The sequence below is a fragment of the Eulemur rufifrons genome, chromosome 1, assembly GCF_041146395.1.
Source record: "Eulemur rufifrons isolate Redbay chromosome 1, OSU_ERuf_1, whole genome shotgun sequence".
Lineage (NCBI taxonomy): Eukaryota > Metazoa > Chordata > Mammalia > Primates > Lemuridae > Eulemur > Eulemur rufifrons.
The window spans coordinates 48,984,498-48,997,805 of record NC_090983.1 but is presented as its reverse complement, the minus strand read 5'-3'; the positions used below and the strand labels follow the sequence as shown (position 1 = coordinate 48,997,805).

General features: G+C 35.2%; 1 protein-coding gene across 1 annotated transcript in view; it reads right to left on the bottom strand.

Moving 5' to 3' along the window:
* The window catches only part of CCDC141 (coiled-coil domain containing 141), a 158,943-nt gene that overhangs the window by 108,245 nt on the left and 37,390 nt on the right, over positions 1–13,308 (bottom strand). The window contains exon 3 of the mRNA XM_069470241.1: positions 4,321–4,512. Within this exon, the coding sequence (XP_069326342.1) occupies positions 4,321–4,512 (192 nt within the window). The remainder of the gene's footprint in view (positions 1–4,320; positions 4,513–13,308) is intronic.

The window sequence follows — 13,308 nt, the reverse complement described above, 5'->3', positions numbered from 1 at the left end:
GTAGCAGCTGCTTTCCAAGGTGATGCTGCAGTCTCAGGCCTGTGGTTCTCGCCTGCTTTGAACGACAAAGCAGGTTTGCATGGAGCCAAGGGAAGGCAGCTGATCAAAAAGATGTGCCACCCGAGAGACAGACACCTGTGGCTAAGAGCAATTAGCCTAAGGGACAGTTCTTGCTCAGACTTCTGAAGATCTGTTGCATTACACAATAACTAGATAAAATATGGAGCCACTATGTCTCTGTTTAACTTTTCTGCTAAAGTTATAGTTTTATCTTAAAACTTAGAAGTTTGTCCTAAAAAGATTTTGTAACCGTTTGTTCACATAGATAGAATTAATTAAGGGACTTATAGAAGCCTTTGGGAGACTTTAAACCTAAACTGAACTACCTGTTATTATGTGAATCTCTTACTCCTGGCAATCGATCACTGTACCTATAAATACTGATGTAAAACTTCAGTCTTGGCCTCAAAATTCATGGGAATATTTTGGGGACACCCAAGCACCCTTGCTTTTTCTATATTCATAAATCTATTCTTTATAAACTGTATTTTTGCCTCTGTGTATTGTTTTATTTCTATTTTCTATTATTTTTCCATCCTTTGCAACAACCCCTGCCTGAGCGACCCGATTCTTTGCTGGGACAAAGTGTCACTGTAAGAACTTTCTTCTCCTTCCCTTGGATTCCTTTCATATTTGGAAATATGTTTGCTGAAATAAACCAGCTTGTTTACTGTGCAAATGTCTGTTAAATTTTTCAAACAAAACTATTGGGTTCTATGTAGTGAATATAGTCACCTTCAACATTCTAAGGCAGTTAAAGAATAAGCAAAAAGTTTGCTAAGGGAAACCAACAAAAGGATGGCTAACAAGTAACCTATATAATTATGAATAATTTTAACGTAAGAACTCACTTAGAAGGTTGAAATATAGTTATTTTTTTCTCTATGATTGAACTTAGAGGTGAAATATGCAAGTTCCAGAATAATAAACACTCTAATCTCAGTTTTTATACAAAGCAAAAAATATATATTAATATATTTGTACATAAAGTGGTCTCAAAAGATACATACCAAATGGTGACCTTAATAAGAAATGAGATTAAGGATAAGTGAGCTGAGGTAAACTTTTAGTTTTGAGATTATAATTTGTAATTTTATTTGCATTTTATCAATAATTTTATACATTATTTATATAAATAAAAATGAGGTCAGATAGAGCAAGAATGACAAATGGAAAATTTCTCCTCTATTTCAAGGAAAATGCACGGTATTTTGACACCCTAAGTGGTGAGGAATATGATTGATCTCTCTTTTTGTTTTTCTCTGTGGAGAAAATAGGAGAGAGAGAGAGATGCTTAGAGTGATGTTAAAATTCTCAGGGAAATAATCTTAGAAACAAATTTTAGAAGAGGCTAAAATGTATTTGGTTATGTTATCACAGTATGTCTATAGTGGTAGACAAATAGCTGGTTTGTTCTAGCACAGAGTCAATGGTAAGTATTATAGTTTACAAGAGCATTTTTTATTTCAAAATATTATAGCGGTACAAATGTTTTTGGTTATATGGATCACTTTTGTAATGCTTGAGTCAGGGCTATAAGTCTGGCCATCACCCAAATAGTGTGCATTAGGTAAGTTTTTGCCCATCTCCTCTTCTCCCCTCACCCCTGCTTGATTTCTATTAAGTTTTACTTCCTTCTGTGCATATGTGTGCTCATCAGTTAGTTCCAATTTAATAGTGAGTACACGTGGTGTTTGTTTTTTAATTCTTTAGATACTTCACTTAGGATAATGGTCTCTAGTTCCATCCAAATTGTTGCAAAAAGCATTAATTCATTCTGTTTTATGGCTGAGTAGTGCTCCTATAAGAGTATGTTAGTCAATATGTTCACCTTTAGATTAGGTTTAGAATAAACTAATTAAGGGAAAGTATTGATGTGAAGGTCATAGCAGCCTACCACAGTGCTTGTCCTCTTTTTCAAGTCTTCTCCAAACTATGAGCTTTGAATTTGGTGACTTTTAATGTTTTTATGAAACTATTGGATTAACACGATCTACTGTATTTTGATTATTACAACAGCCATATAAAATCTAATTGTAAATGCAGGGGAATGGTGAGAGAGAGAATGACAAGCAGGCTGTCACGCTGTAGAAATGCAGAGGCCTCTGCCATCCTCTTAGAACAGCCTGATGGACATCTGCCGTTGTCACTTAGGGGCAGTGCTCCTAACTTGCAGCAGTGTTTGAGAAGAGAATAACTTACCAGACGGTTAAATATGTGAGCCTGACATCATTCTGTAATAATAATCAACTATGCAATAAGAAGTCAGTTTGCACTTCGAAGGAACTCCTGCATGTACATAGTTCATTCATTAAGGGGATCATATTAACAGATTATTTATATCTGTAATTCACTCAATTTCTGATTTTAAAGATACTCCTTAAAGAGAACCTCAAAGAGAGAGAAAGAAAGCAAAAAAAAAAAAAAAAAAAAAAAAAAAAAACCACCACTCCTACGTAGGTGATTTGGTTTTTCCCTGTAGAACATTACAAAAATTTTTCGAGTCACTGTATAACTTATATCTATATTTCAGCTTATTTAAAATTAAAAATAAATAGATCTATAAGCAAACAATGCTTTATTCAGAAAAAGCTTTCCTAAAGTTCTGTTAACTTTTATCTTACTGATATTTTCTTTTTCCACCTCAAATTTACACTATTCTTCTTTCTGCAGCTTATGAAGGGTAGAAGTGGCAACAGGGGAGCACTTTTCAAAGACCCTAGAGTTAATTTCACCCTCTTCCTTTTTATCACTAATGAAAATTGCTTTGGCATGCAAAAGGGGCACGAAGATTATGTAGGAGCTTGTCTGCAGCTTAGTATGAAATGCTCCACAAAATTGGAAGCAGGATAATACAAGAAACAATTAGTCTTTTCACTAGATCCAATAAAAGCTTGCTGAAGTATAAGAATAAGAGTGCTGGTCTGAATTATGGTTTTATGGTTTGACTAGTATTTCCTTTTACTTCATGCAATATCCGAAAGTAATTTGCTCATTATGGGAAAAAAAAAAGCTAGCGTTAACACTAAAACACAGCGAGAAACAAACAGTGGGGCTAAGGTTAGAAAAAAGATAATTTCCTGTGCTCAAAAGAGCCAAGTTTCAAGGGTGGTTGACACCTACCCCGCACTTACTAAGATGGAATGAATCAGGTGTATCTGTAATTTGGCCTCTGTAGGTATATTTCAGCTGTTTTATTTCTTTTCAGGAAAAAAGATTGCATATGGAACTTTTCCCCACGATAGTCTCTAAAATGAACTGTGAGTTGGACTTTAGTGTTCAAATTGTGGAAAACAAACCTTGGAAGTTACAATAAAGTGTTTGCTCTTTTCTTTTGCTTTTAAACAAGTTCATGATGCATGAGATTGTCTACCTCAATTTTGATGTTCTATTACTAATCTTCTTTCCTTCATTATTTTGGATGTAAGTCCCAAATTTTCAGTTTAAAGATGTCATATTTTTCAAAGTGAGTGCTTCATCATAATGAAGCAGTGCTCTCACATCAAAATGAATGTGCTCCCACTTGACAGAGAAGCTAAAAGTGAAATCTCCAATAACTGTCTTATACCATATATAACACCTCCTTTGGCCCGGCTAGCTCAGTCGGTAGAGCATGAGACTCTTATAACACCTCCTTTGATAATGTTCTTTGAATCTCACATTTTGAAATTGGGAACCTCAAAAAAAATCACAGAATTCAAGAAAAATCACAGGGAGAAATTGCTGTCTTAGGTCGAGGACTTTTTTCTTCTCTTAAATTTTAATGAGTTCAAGCTATGAGAAATCAACTATATACCTTAGAAAAGTATTCTAAAAAATGCTTTAAGTACAAGTCAAACATCCCATGGAAAATTCTGTAATTGCTTTTTTAAAAAAATAAGCAGAAGAAATTTTATCCTCCACCTTTTAGCCAACAAGAACACTCTAGACCAATATTTCCTAGTAATCTTGTAATTAAGGTAACTGTATGACTATCTTCTAAAGAGGGAAATAAATCATGACTTCTGAGTTAGAGTTCCTATTTTTACTTAATGTTTTACTTAATTTTAGTTAGCTGTACTTTGTTTTTGTTTGAAGACCTACACTTAAAATATTAACAATTTTATTTTTTGATAATCAAAAATTAAATGCATTGTGTATGTCTTGATTATTCTGCCATTTTGTTGAGTTGATTGCATTGCCCATTTGTGGAAATAAAACATTTTAGGAGTGCTATTCATTTGCTCAGGTGTAGAGAAGGGAGTTTTTAAAAATACAAACCTCTAAGGCATTTTCAAAAAATTCAGAGGTCAACCTAAGGAGCTCCCTTCTTCTTTCAAGCATGGAGACCAGGGCAGCCCACGCTTCACCCAGAGTCTTGGCCATGGCTTCGTACACCTGACTCTGATCCTGGTTCTCTTCAGCTGTCTTGTCTGCTTCCTGCAAGAGTTCCCATACTCTATCTTCCAAAGCCTAAGTCCAAGAGAAAAAAAGGCATAAAGCAGAGTGTTACTCAATGTAAGAACATAGGATCGCATTTTTTCTTTCTTTTTTTTTTTTATTTCAGCTTATTATGGGGGTACAAAAGTTCAGGTTACATACGTTGCCCATGTACTGCCCATCCCCCCCGAGTCAGAGCTCCAAGCGTACCATTCCCCAGACAGTGCCCATTGCACTCATCATGTAGTTATACCCCATCCCCTCTCCCCATCCCCCATCTCCCCGGGTCAGGATATTTGAAACTGCATGTGGCCTAAGGAGTACTAGAAGAGAATATGTAAACACAAACCATTACCCAGGCAGGCACATCAAGCAGGCAGAAGGGAGCAATAGAGATTGTGGTGAACCAGGGAGCATGGCCAGGCTAAAGGCACTCACATTCAAACATTGTTCAAGCACTGTAGAGATTTACCAAAGACACATGTTCCTAGGGGGTATAGAATATTATGTTGACCTCGCATTTCCAAAACCAATAAGATCACTCACTTCCAGAGAGTGATCACAAAAAAAAAATTGTGAGAAATGAACCTAGTGAAACTTACTGTTTATTCTAAATAATTGTCATTAATTGTTAATATGTCTGTGAAACTTAACATAAATCTTAAGAATACATTCTTAAAAGAGAATATTCATAATGTAAAAATTAGAATATCTGTAACCAACATTACAGAGTTTGGACAAAATATGGAAAGTGAAGGAGAATGTGTGCTTCCATAATTGCCTCATTCAGAGACAGGAAGAGGATTCAATAGATTCCATTTATTTCTTAAAGTTGGCACCAAAATAAAGGCATAATTTTTTAAAATGTAGTAGGCTAAAAATAGTATGCATAAATTCGAAAATAGCAACAGAAAAAATAACTGAAAATGTGATAAAACAAAATACAACAAAGCAAACAAAAGAAATACGAGTAGATTTATCGGGACACACACATGCACACAAAACAAAATGTATAATTAAATATCAATTAACACAAAAAAGTGGATAAGTTAACAAAAGAAAGCAGGACTAGCAATATTAATATCAGACAAATTATAATAGAAATCAAAACAAAAATCATTAAGGCTAAAAAATGGCATTTTATATTGATAAATAGTATAATTCATAGTATAGGTAAGGGACTTATGAACCTTTATGTCTGTGACATTGAATATTTCAAATAGATATAACCAGTCAGACCACAATATAATAAAATTAGAAATAAATAACAAAAAGCTCAGATTATAAAACAAATCACTAAGAAAATTTAAAAAAACACTTGGAAGAATAATTCTTAAATCAAGTAGAGAATACAAACTACAATTATAGGCTTTAAAAAATAATAATAATGAAGCCACTACATTTAAAAACCTATAATATACAGCGCAAATAAAATATATAGCATTAGATAATTTTTTTAAAGAAAGGCAAAATAAATTAATTAAACATTCAAGTCTAAATTATAGAAAAATGCTAATAAAATAAAGCAAACATTAAGGGGGATAAATTGATTCAATACAAAATCAGAAATTAGCAAATTAGAAAAAAAGTCAGAATTGATTTTTTTAAAATAATTGATTCATCTAAAAGCCAATGAAATATAAAAATATCTGACAGATATCAATTAAAATGGCTGAGTAGATAGCTCCCAGGGCCCACCTTTCTATAGAAATATCAGAAAAGCAAGCAAAAACTGTCTTAATCAACTTTTTCAGAATTCTGGAAAGTAGTCAAAGGTTTACAGTACCCAAGCAAAGGTGAAGCAAGAAAAAGGCAACTTAAAAATGGTAGAAAAGCTTTGAGGTATTTTTACTTGTCCTTGCCCACCCTGTCCTGGGTTCAGCAGAGACTATTAGAATGTATAAGAATAATAAGATTCAACTATATGTTGTCTACAAGAAGCCCACTTTAAATATAAAGGAGGAGGTAGATTTCAAAAATAAATAAATTGAGATAACTATGTGGGGTGGTTGATACATTAATTAGCTTGATTGATATAACGTGATAATTATTTCACAGTGTATACATATATCAAAACATCACCTTGTATACATCAAATAGATACAATTTTTATTTGTCAGTCATACCTCAATAAAGCTGGAGGGGAAAAAAAGTAAATGGATGGAGAAAGATATACTATGCTAACACTAATTGAAAGAAAGCTGGAGTAGCTATATTAATTCTAGACAGGGCATATTTTAGAACAAGGAATGCTATTGGGGATTAAGGTGGGTATTACATGATAATAATGGGGTCAATCTCTAAGAACACATACCAATCCTAAATATGTATGACCCTCATGACGAAGAATCAAAAATGCATAAGGCAAAACTGATATAACTACAGGGAGAAATAGATAAATCTGCTATAATAGTTGGAAACTTTAACATCTCCCTATCAATAATCAATATATCCAGCAGGCAGAAAATTATTAAAAATATACATGAATTGGACAATACCATCAATCAAGTGGATCTAATTAACATTTATAGAATGATTCCTCTAACAACAGCAGAGTGCACATTCTTCTCAAACTCCCATGGAACATTCACCAAAATAGACCATATCCTGGGCCATAAAGTTTACCTTAACAAATTTAACAGAATAGAAATCATACAAAGTATGCTCTCAAATCACAATGGAATTGAACTAAGAGTCAATAACAGAAAGACAGCTGCAAAATACAAAACCATTTGGAGATTAAACAACACACTTTTAAATAACACATGGGTCAAAGAAGAAGTCTCCAGGGAAATGAAAAATATTTTGAACTAAATGAAAATGAAAATATAACTTATCAAAATTTGTGGGATGCTGCAAAAGCAGTGCTTAAGGAAAATTGAATACATATATATGAAAAGAAAAAAGATCTAAAATCGATAGTCTGAGTTTCCACCTTCAGAAACTAGAAAAAGAGAGCAAATTAAATCTCAAGTAAGCAGAAGAAAAGAAACAATAAGAATTAGAGAAGAAATCAATGAAATAAAAACAATAGAGAAAATCAATGAAACCAAAAGCTGGTTCTAAGAAAAGATCAATAAAATCAACAAACCTCTAACCAGGGTAATCAAGAAAAGAAGAGAAAAGAAATAAATTGTTAATATTGGAAATCAGAGAGTGGTCATAGCTACTGATCCTATAGACATTCAAAGGATAAAAAGAAATATTATGAATGACTCAATGCCCACAAATTTGATAACTTAGATGAAATGGCCAAATTCCTTGAAAGATACAATCTACCAAAACACACAAGGAAAAACAGATAATCTAAACAGGCTTGTATATATTAAAGAAATTAAATCAACAATTAATAACCTTCCAAATGAGAAAGTACCAGGTCTAAATGGTTTTGCTGGTGAATGCTATCAAATATTTAAAGAAGAAATGATACTTTAAAGCTAATGAACAAATTCAGCAAAGTTACAGGGAACAAGATCAACGTACAAAAATCAGTTGTGTTTCTGTTTACCAGAAAATGACAATCTGAAAAGAAAATTAAGAAAACAATTCCTTGGAATACACTTAACTAAGAAGGTGAAAGAGCTCTACAAGAACTACAAAACACTGATGAAAGAAATCGTGGATGACACAAACAAATGGAAAAGAATGTCATGCTCATGGATTGGAAGAACCAATACTTAAAAAACCTCAAAGAACTAAAAGTAGAACTACCATTTGATCCTGCAATCCCATTACTGGGTATTTATCCAAAGGAAAAAAAGACATTCTATAAAAAAGACATCTGCACTGGAATGTTTGTAGCAGCACAATTCACAATTGCAAAGATGTGGAAACAACCCAAGCGCCCATCAACACATGCGTGGATTAACAAAATGTGGTATATGTATACCATGGAGTACTATTCAGCCGTAAAAAATGATGAACTACCTATTGTATTATCTTGGATGGAGCTGGAGCCCATTATTCTAAGTGAAAGTATCACAAGAATGGAAAAACAAACACCACATGTATTCACCATTAAATTGGTACTAATTGATCACCACTAATGTGCACATATGGGAAGTAACATTCATAGGGTGGGAGGCAGGTGGGAGGGGGCAGAAGGGGATGGGTAAATCCACACCTAACAGGTGCAGTGTGTGCTCTTTGGGGTATGGGCATACTTGTCGGGCAGTGCAAAGGCAATTTATGTAACCAAAGCATTTATACCCCCCCCATAATACTATGAAATAAAAAAAAATCAAATACTTGTCAGTACTATACATTTTCAAAATAAATAAATAAATGTCCATACTGCCCAAAGTAATCTACAGATTCAATACAATTCCTATCAAAATACCAACATCATTTTTCACAGAATTAGAAAAAACAATCATAAGGAACTAAAAAAGAGAACAAATAGCCAAAGCAATCCCAAGCAAAAAGAACAAATCTGGAGGCATCTGATTACTGGACTTCAAATTACATTGCAAGATGACAGTAACCAAAACAGCATGGTACTGTTATAAAAGTAGGCACATAGACCAATGGAACAGAATAAAGAACCCAGAAATAAAGCCAAATACCTACAACCAACTGATTTTCAGCAAATCAGACAAAAGCATGCACTGGGGAAAGGACACCCTATTCAATAAAAGGTGCTGGGAAAATTGGATAGCTTCATACAGAAGAACAAAACTGGATCCCTCTCTCTCACCATACACAAAAATTAACTCAAGATGGATTAAAGACTTAAATGTAATACCCGAAACCATAAAAATATTAGAAGAAAATCGAGGAAAAACTATCTTTGACATTGGCCTAGGTAAAGAAGTTATGACTAAGACTCCAAATACAAATGCCATACAAACAAAAATAAATGGGGCTTAATTAATTAAACTAAAAAGCTTCTGCACAGCAAAAGAGATAATCAACAGTATATAGACAACCTATGGAATGGAAGGAAATATTTGTAAACTATACATCTGTCAAAGGCCTAATAACCAGAATCTATAATGAACTCAAACAAATCAGCAAGAACAAAACAACCCCATTAAAAAGTGAGCAAAATACATGAACCGACATTTTTAACGGAAGAGAAACAAATTGCCAGGAAATAAATGAAAAAATGCTCAACATCACTAATTATTAGGGAAATGCAAATTAAAGCCGCAATGAGATACTATCTTACCCTGTCAGAATGGCCATTATTAAAAAGTCAAAAAAAAAAAAATAGATGCTGATGCAGATGTGGTGAAAAGGGAATGCTATACCTGTTGTGGAAATGTAAATTAGTAACAACCTCTATGGAGCTTTTGCAAAGTACTAAAAGCAGACCTACCATTCACTGCACCAATCCTACTACTGGGGATCTACCCAAAGGAAAAGAAGTTTTTTTTTTTATAAAAAAGGCACCTGCATTCGGATGTTTAACTCACTTCACAATTGCAAAGATAAGGAACCAATCTAAGTGTCCACTGATGAATGACTGGATAAAGAAAAAGTGGTGTATATATACCATGGAGTACCACTTAGCCATCAAAAAGAGTGAAATAATGTCTTTTGCAGCAACTTGGATAGAACTGGTGGCCATTATTCTAAGTGAAGTAACCCAGAAACAAAAAACTAAATACCACACATTCTCACTTATAAGTGGGAGCTAAGAAATGGGTATGCATGGTCATACAGAGTGACTTAATGGACATGGGAGATTCAGAAGGGGGAAGATTGTGAGGGGAGGTGTAGGATGAAAAATTACCTATTGGATACAGTGTACGCTATTCAGGTGATAGGTATATTAAAAGCGTAGGTTTCACTATGCCATTCAACCATGTAACAACAACAACAACAACAACAACAACAAAAAACCAAAACACTTGTACCCCCTAAATCTATTTAAATAAAAAATACCAAAAAAAAAAAAAAAGAATACATAAGGAGAAGAAAAGTAGTAACAGTTCTAAATTCTAAGATAACTCACTCATATGACAAAGAATGTAGTAAGAACTGAAACAAGGAGAATTTGGTAATTCCATGGCAGTGATGCAGGGGAGAATAAGAAATAATGGAATGAATTGATTCCAGAGAAAAGCAGGTAAACATTTAACCTCCCAGTGACATTTCTCAGATTTGATACAAAGGTGATAAGATAAATCTGAAGACTGGCTATTACTATATCTAAGAGGGGTTGCCTTTGGAAGTATTTTTTACAGAGTCCTCCTGGCCTTGTTAAACACATATAAAGTAATTCCTCTTAATACTGTTCTTTTCCCACTGAAATGGCACTATATAAAACAGTGCTGTAGAGGTTTTATAGACAAGCAGCTTGAAGAACTACAATTCTGTCTTCCACTATTTCCTGGGGACTCTCCCATGACCTCTAGTGTGAACCACAAAATGTTCTATTCATTGCAGACCCAAGGCCAGAACATTCTTGCAGAACCCTCTGGATTTAATTTGGTACAAGTTACACTTGGGATTTTTCCCAAGAAAGCCAATAGATATTCTGCTTTGGGAATCTGCAGAAAATTGTTCACTCAAAATTCTCTCAGAATTTTAGATCATTCCTGTGGTGCTGGGATCAGAGACCAATGCTACCCAGGGCCTGTCAAACACCATCTGAAATACTGGAGGAAACAGGGACACAGAGTGAACTAGGCAGGATTCATAAACAGGAGTATTTCTCAGCCAATCCAGAATCTCAGGGAAATGACCAGTTAAAGTGTGTTTCCTATGAGTTTCTGGAAATAGAGCATGATCTGAACCTAAAGCCAGAATCCACCGGCCAGGTGTTTAATGTTTGGCACTTGGGTTTCTGTGACGCTACTTCCTCGGCCTTGGTAAAGGTGTTGGGAAGGCCGTGTGATTCTTCTAGTGGTCCCTAGCTTTGTAGGTGTGCCCACGTGCTATGTCATCTATGAGCCAGCCCTTCCCTTCTGAATCTAGTGATCACTCATAGGCTGACACTCAGGAAATACTATTTTATTTTAACATGCATTGCTGAGCCTCCATGGAGATGATCTTTCTTTTCTCTTCCCTCAAGGAGCAGGGCATGTCAGTTAGGCAGGCTGAAATACAAATGCTAGTAACGTATTAATGGAGAGGGCTAGAGGGCATAATACCCCACGCACACCGATGACAACAATTTCAAGTTTGTGAAGGAGACACAGAGACCTAAGTTCTGTCTTACTTCTATTTCTAGCACCAGCACCTATCACTGGTTCTCAGACATGTTGTGCATTCATAATTGTCACAACATGTGTGCATGTGTGTGGCGGCACTGATGAAGGATTGTCTCACCAAATAACATCCCTACTGAGAAACACAGAATGCCCTGAACATATCAGAGGCTCAAAAAATGTTGGTGGTGGAATGTGTAGGAACAATCTAAGAGGTTTCTTTCACTTTCTCTTGACAATCATTTCCCTTTCTTTCACGAGCTGTTAGAGCTGGAGGAGACATCAGAAGCCAGTTGTTTCAATGGGACATCAATTTTAGGATGCCTCTAACAAAACTGCCACACAGCACTGAATCTAGAGCAGCGGGGTTCCCCTACTTTGGGAACAGATTCTTCCACAACTGTTAGAAAGTTTTTTCAACTGGACCAAAATCTGCCTCCTCATTCCCCAGACTGCCACGATTCCCAACTTTCCATTTATTAAAAAACTCCTGATGACATCCTCCAAGTCTTCTATCTCTCTCACTTCTTACTTAGACTTGAAGAGGTCTTTTAGAAATCTCACGGGATTTGTGTACTCTAGAAATTTAAGCCAGGCAAACTTGAGGATACAATTTTGAACACTGAAGTGAGCTTGGTGCTCCCACCTTCACCCCATCTCCTCAAGCTGCCCCTCTCTGTCGCTGTTGGCTGGAGATGGAGACCAGATGCTGTCTACATGGAGGGAAGCAGAGAAGCAGCTCTTCAAGGTCAAAGATCATCAAAAACCATAATATCTGAAAACACACTTAAAAGGAGGAGAAATTTCATTTTGGCATGTCTTTATCAATCAATTCCATAATAATACTGTAATATAAATGAGAATGTTTGTATAGTGCTTTATAGTTTAAAATTTATATATCATCCCTCCAGTACTTACAATATTCTCAATTACCAGGGATCTATAGAAGGTATTTCACTTGAATGGAGTGTCCTTTACCTTCTTTTAAAGCTAAAACCAAACTGTCACTTGCTTCAATAGAATGATGCTCTCAATGACTCTTACCGTTCAGGGAAGATAAGACCTAATGGAACCTGCAGTTAGTTATCCATGAACATATTCACTCAGCCATCCTCTCACTCGTTCAACAAGCACTTTTCAAGCATCTCTTAAGTAGTACAGAGCATGATAACAGATACGAAAGATTGAGAGAGGACCGAGTTATTGTTGTATTGTTTTCCTTTCCTCCATGCTCCAGCTTTTTCTTAATACTCATCCACTTCCCAACTCATTCTTGATTAGTTTCTGTCACCACCCTCCTGCTGAAATATTCTTGTGTAGGTCCCTATGACCTTACATCGTTCAATGCCAACAATCTTCATTTCATCACCTCTTTGTGATTAATACTGTTGTGTGCTTCATTAAAATATTTTTTCTTCCACTGGCTATTGTGCACTCTGATTTTTCTTTTGTGCTTCTGCCTTCTTTTACAAATTTACTTTTTCTGAGTATTTTTAAACATCTAGGTGTTCCAGGATGCTATAGTCTTTGCTCTTTTCCTCTCATACAAGTAAGTGTCAGGGGTGGGGCTGGAAGGCCTCTATCAAAATCATCTGGGCAACTTTCTCAAACTACACTCAACTTCCTCCAGAAACATTGATGTGGTCCTGATGGCAGAGGGCAAGCAACTCCA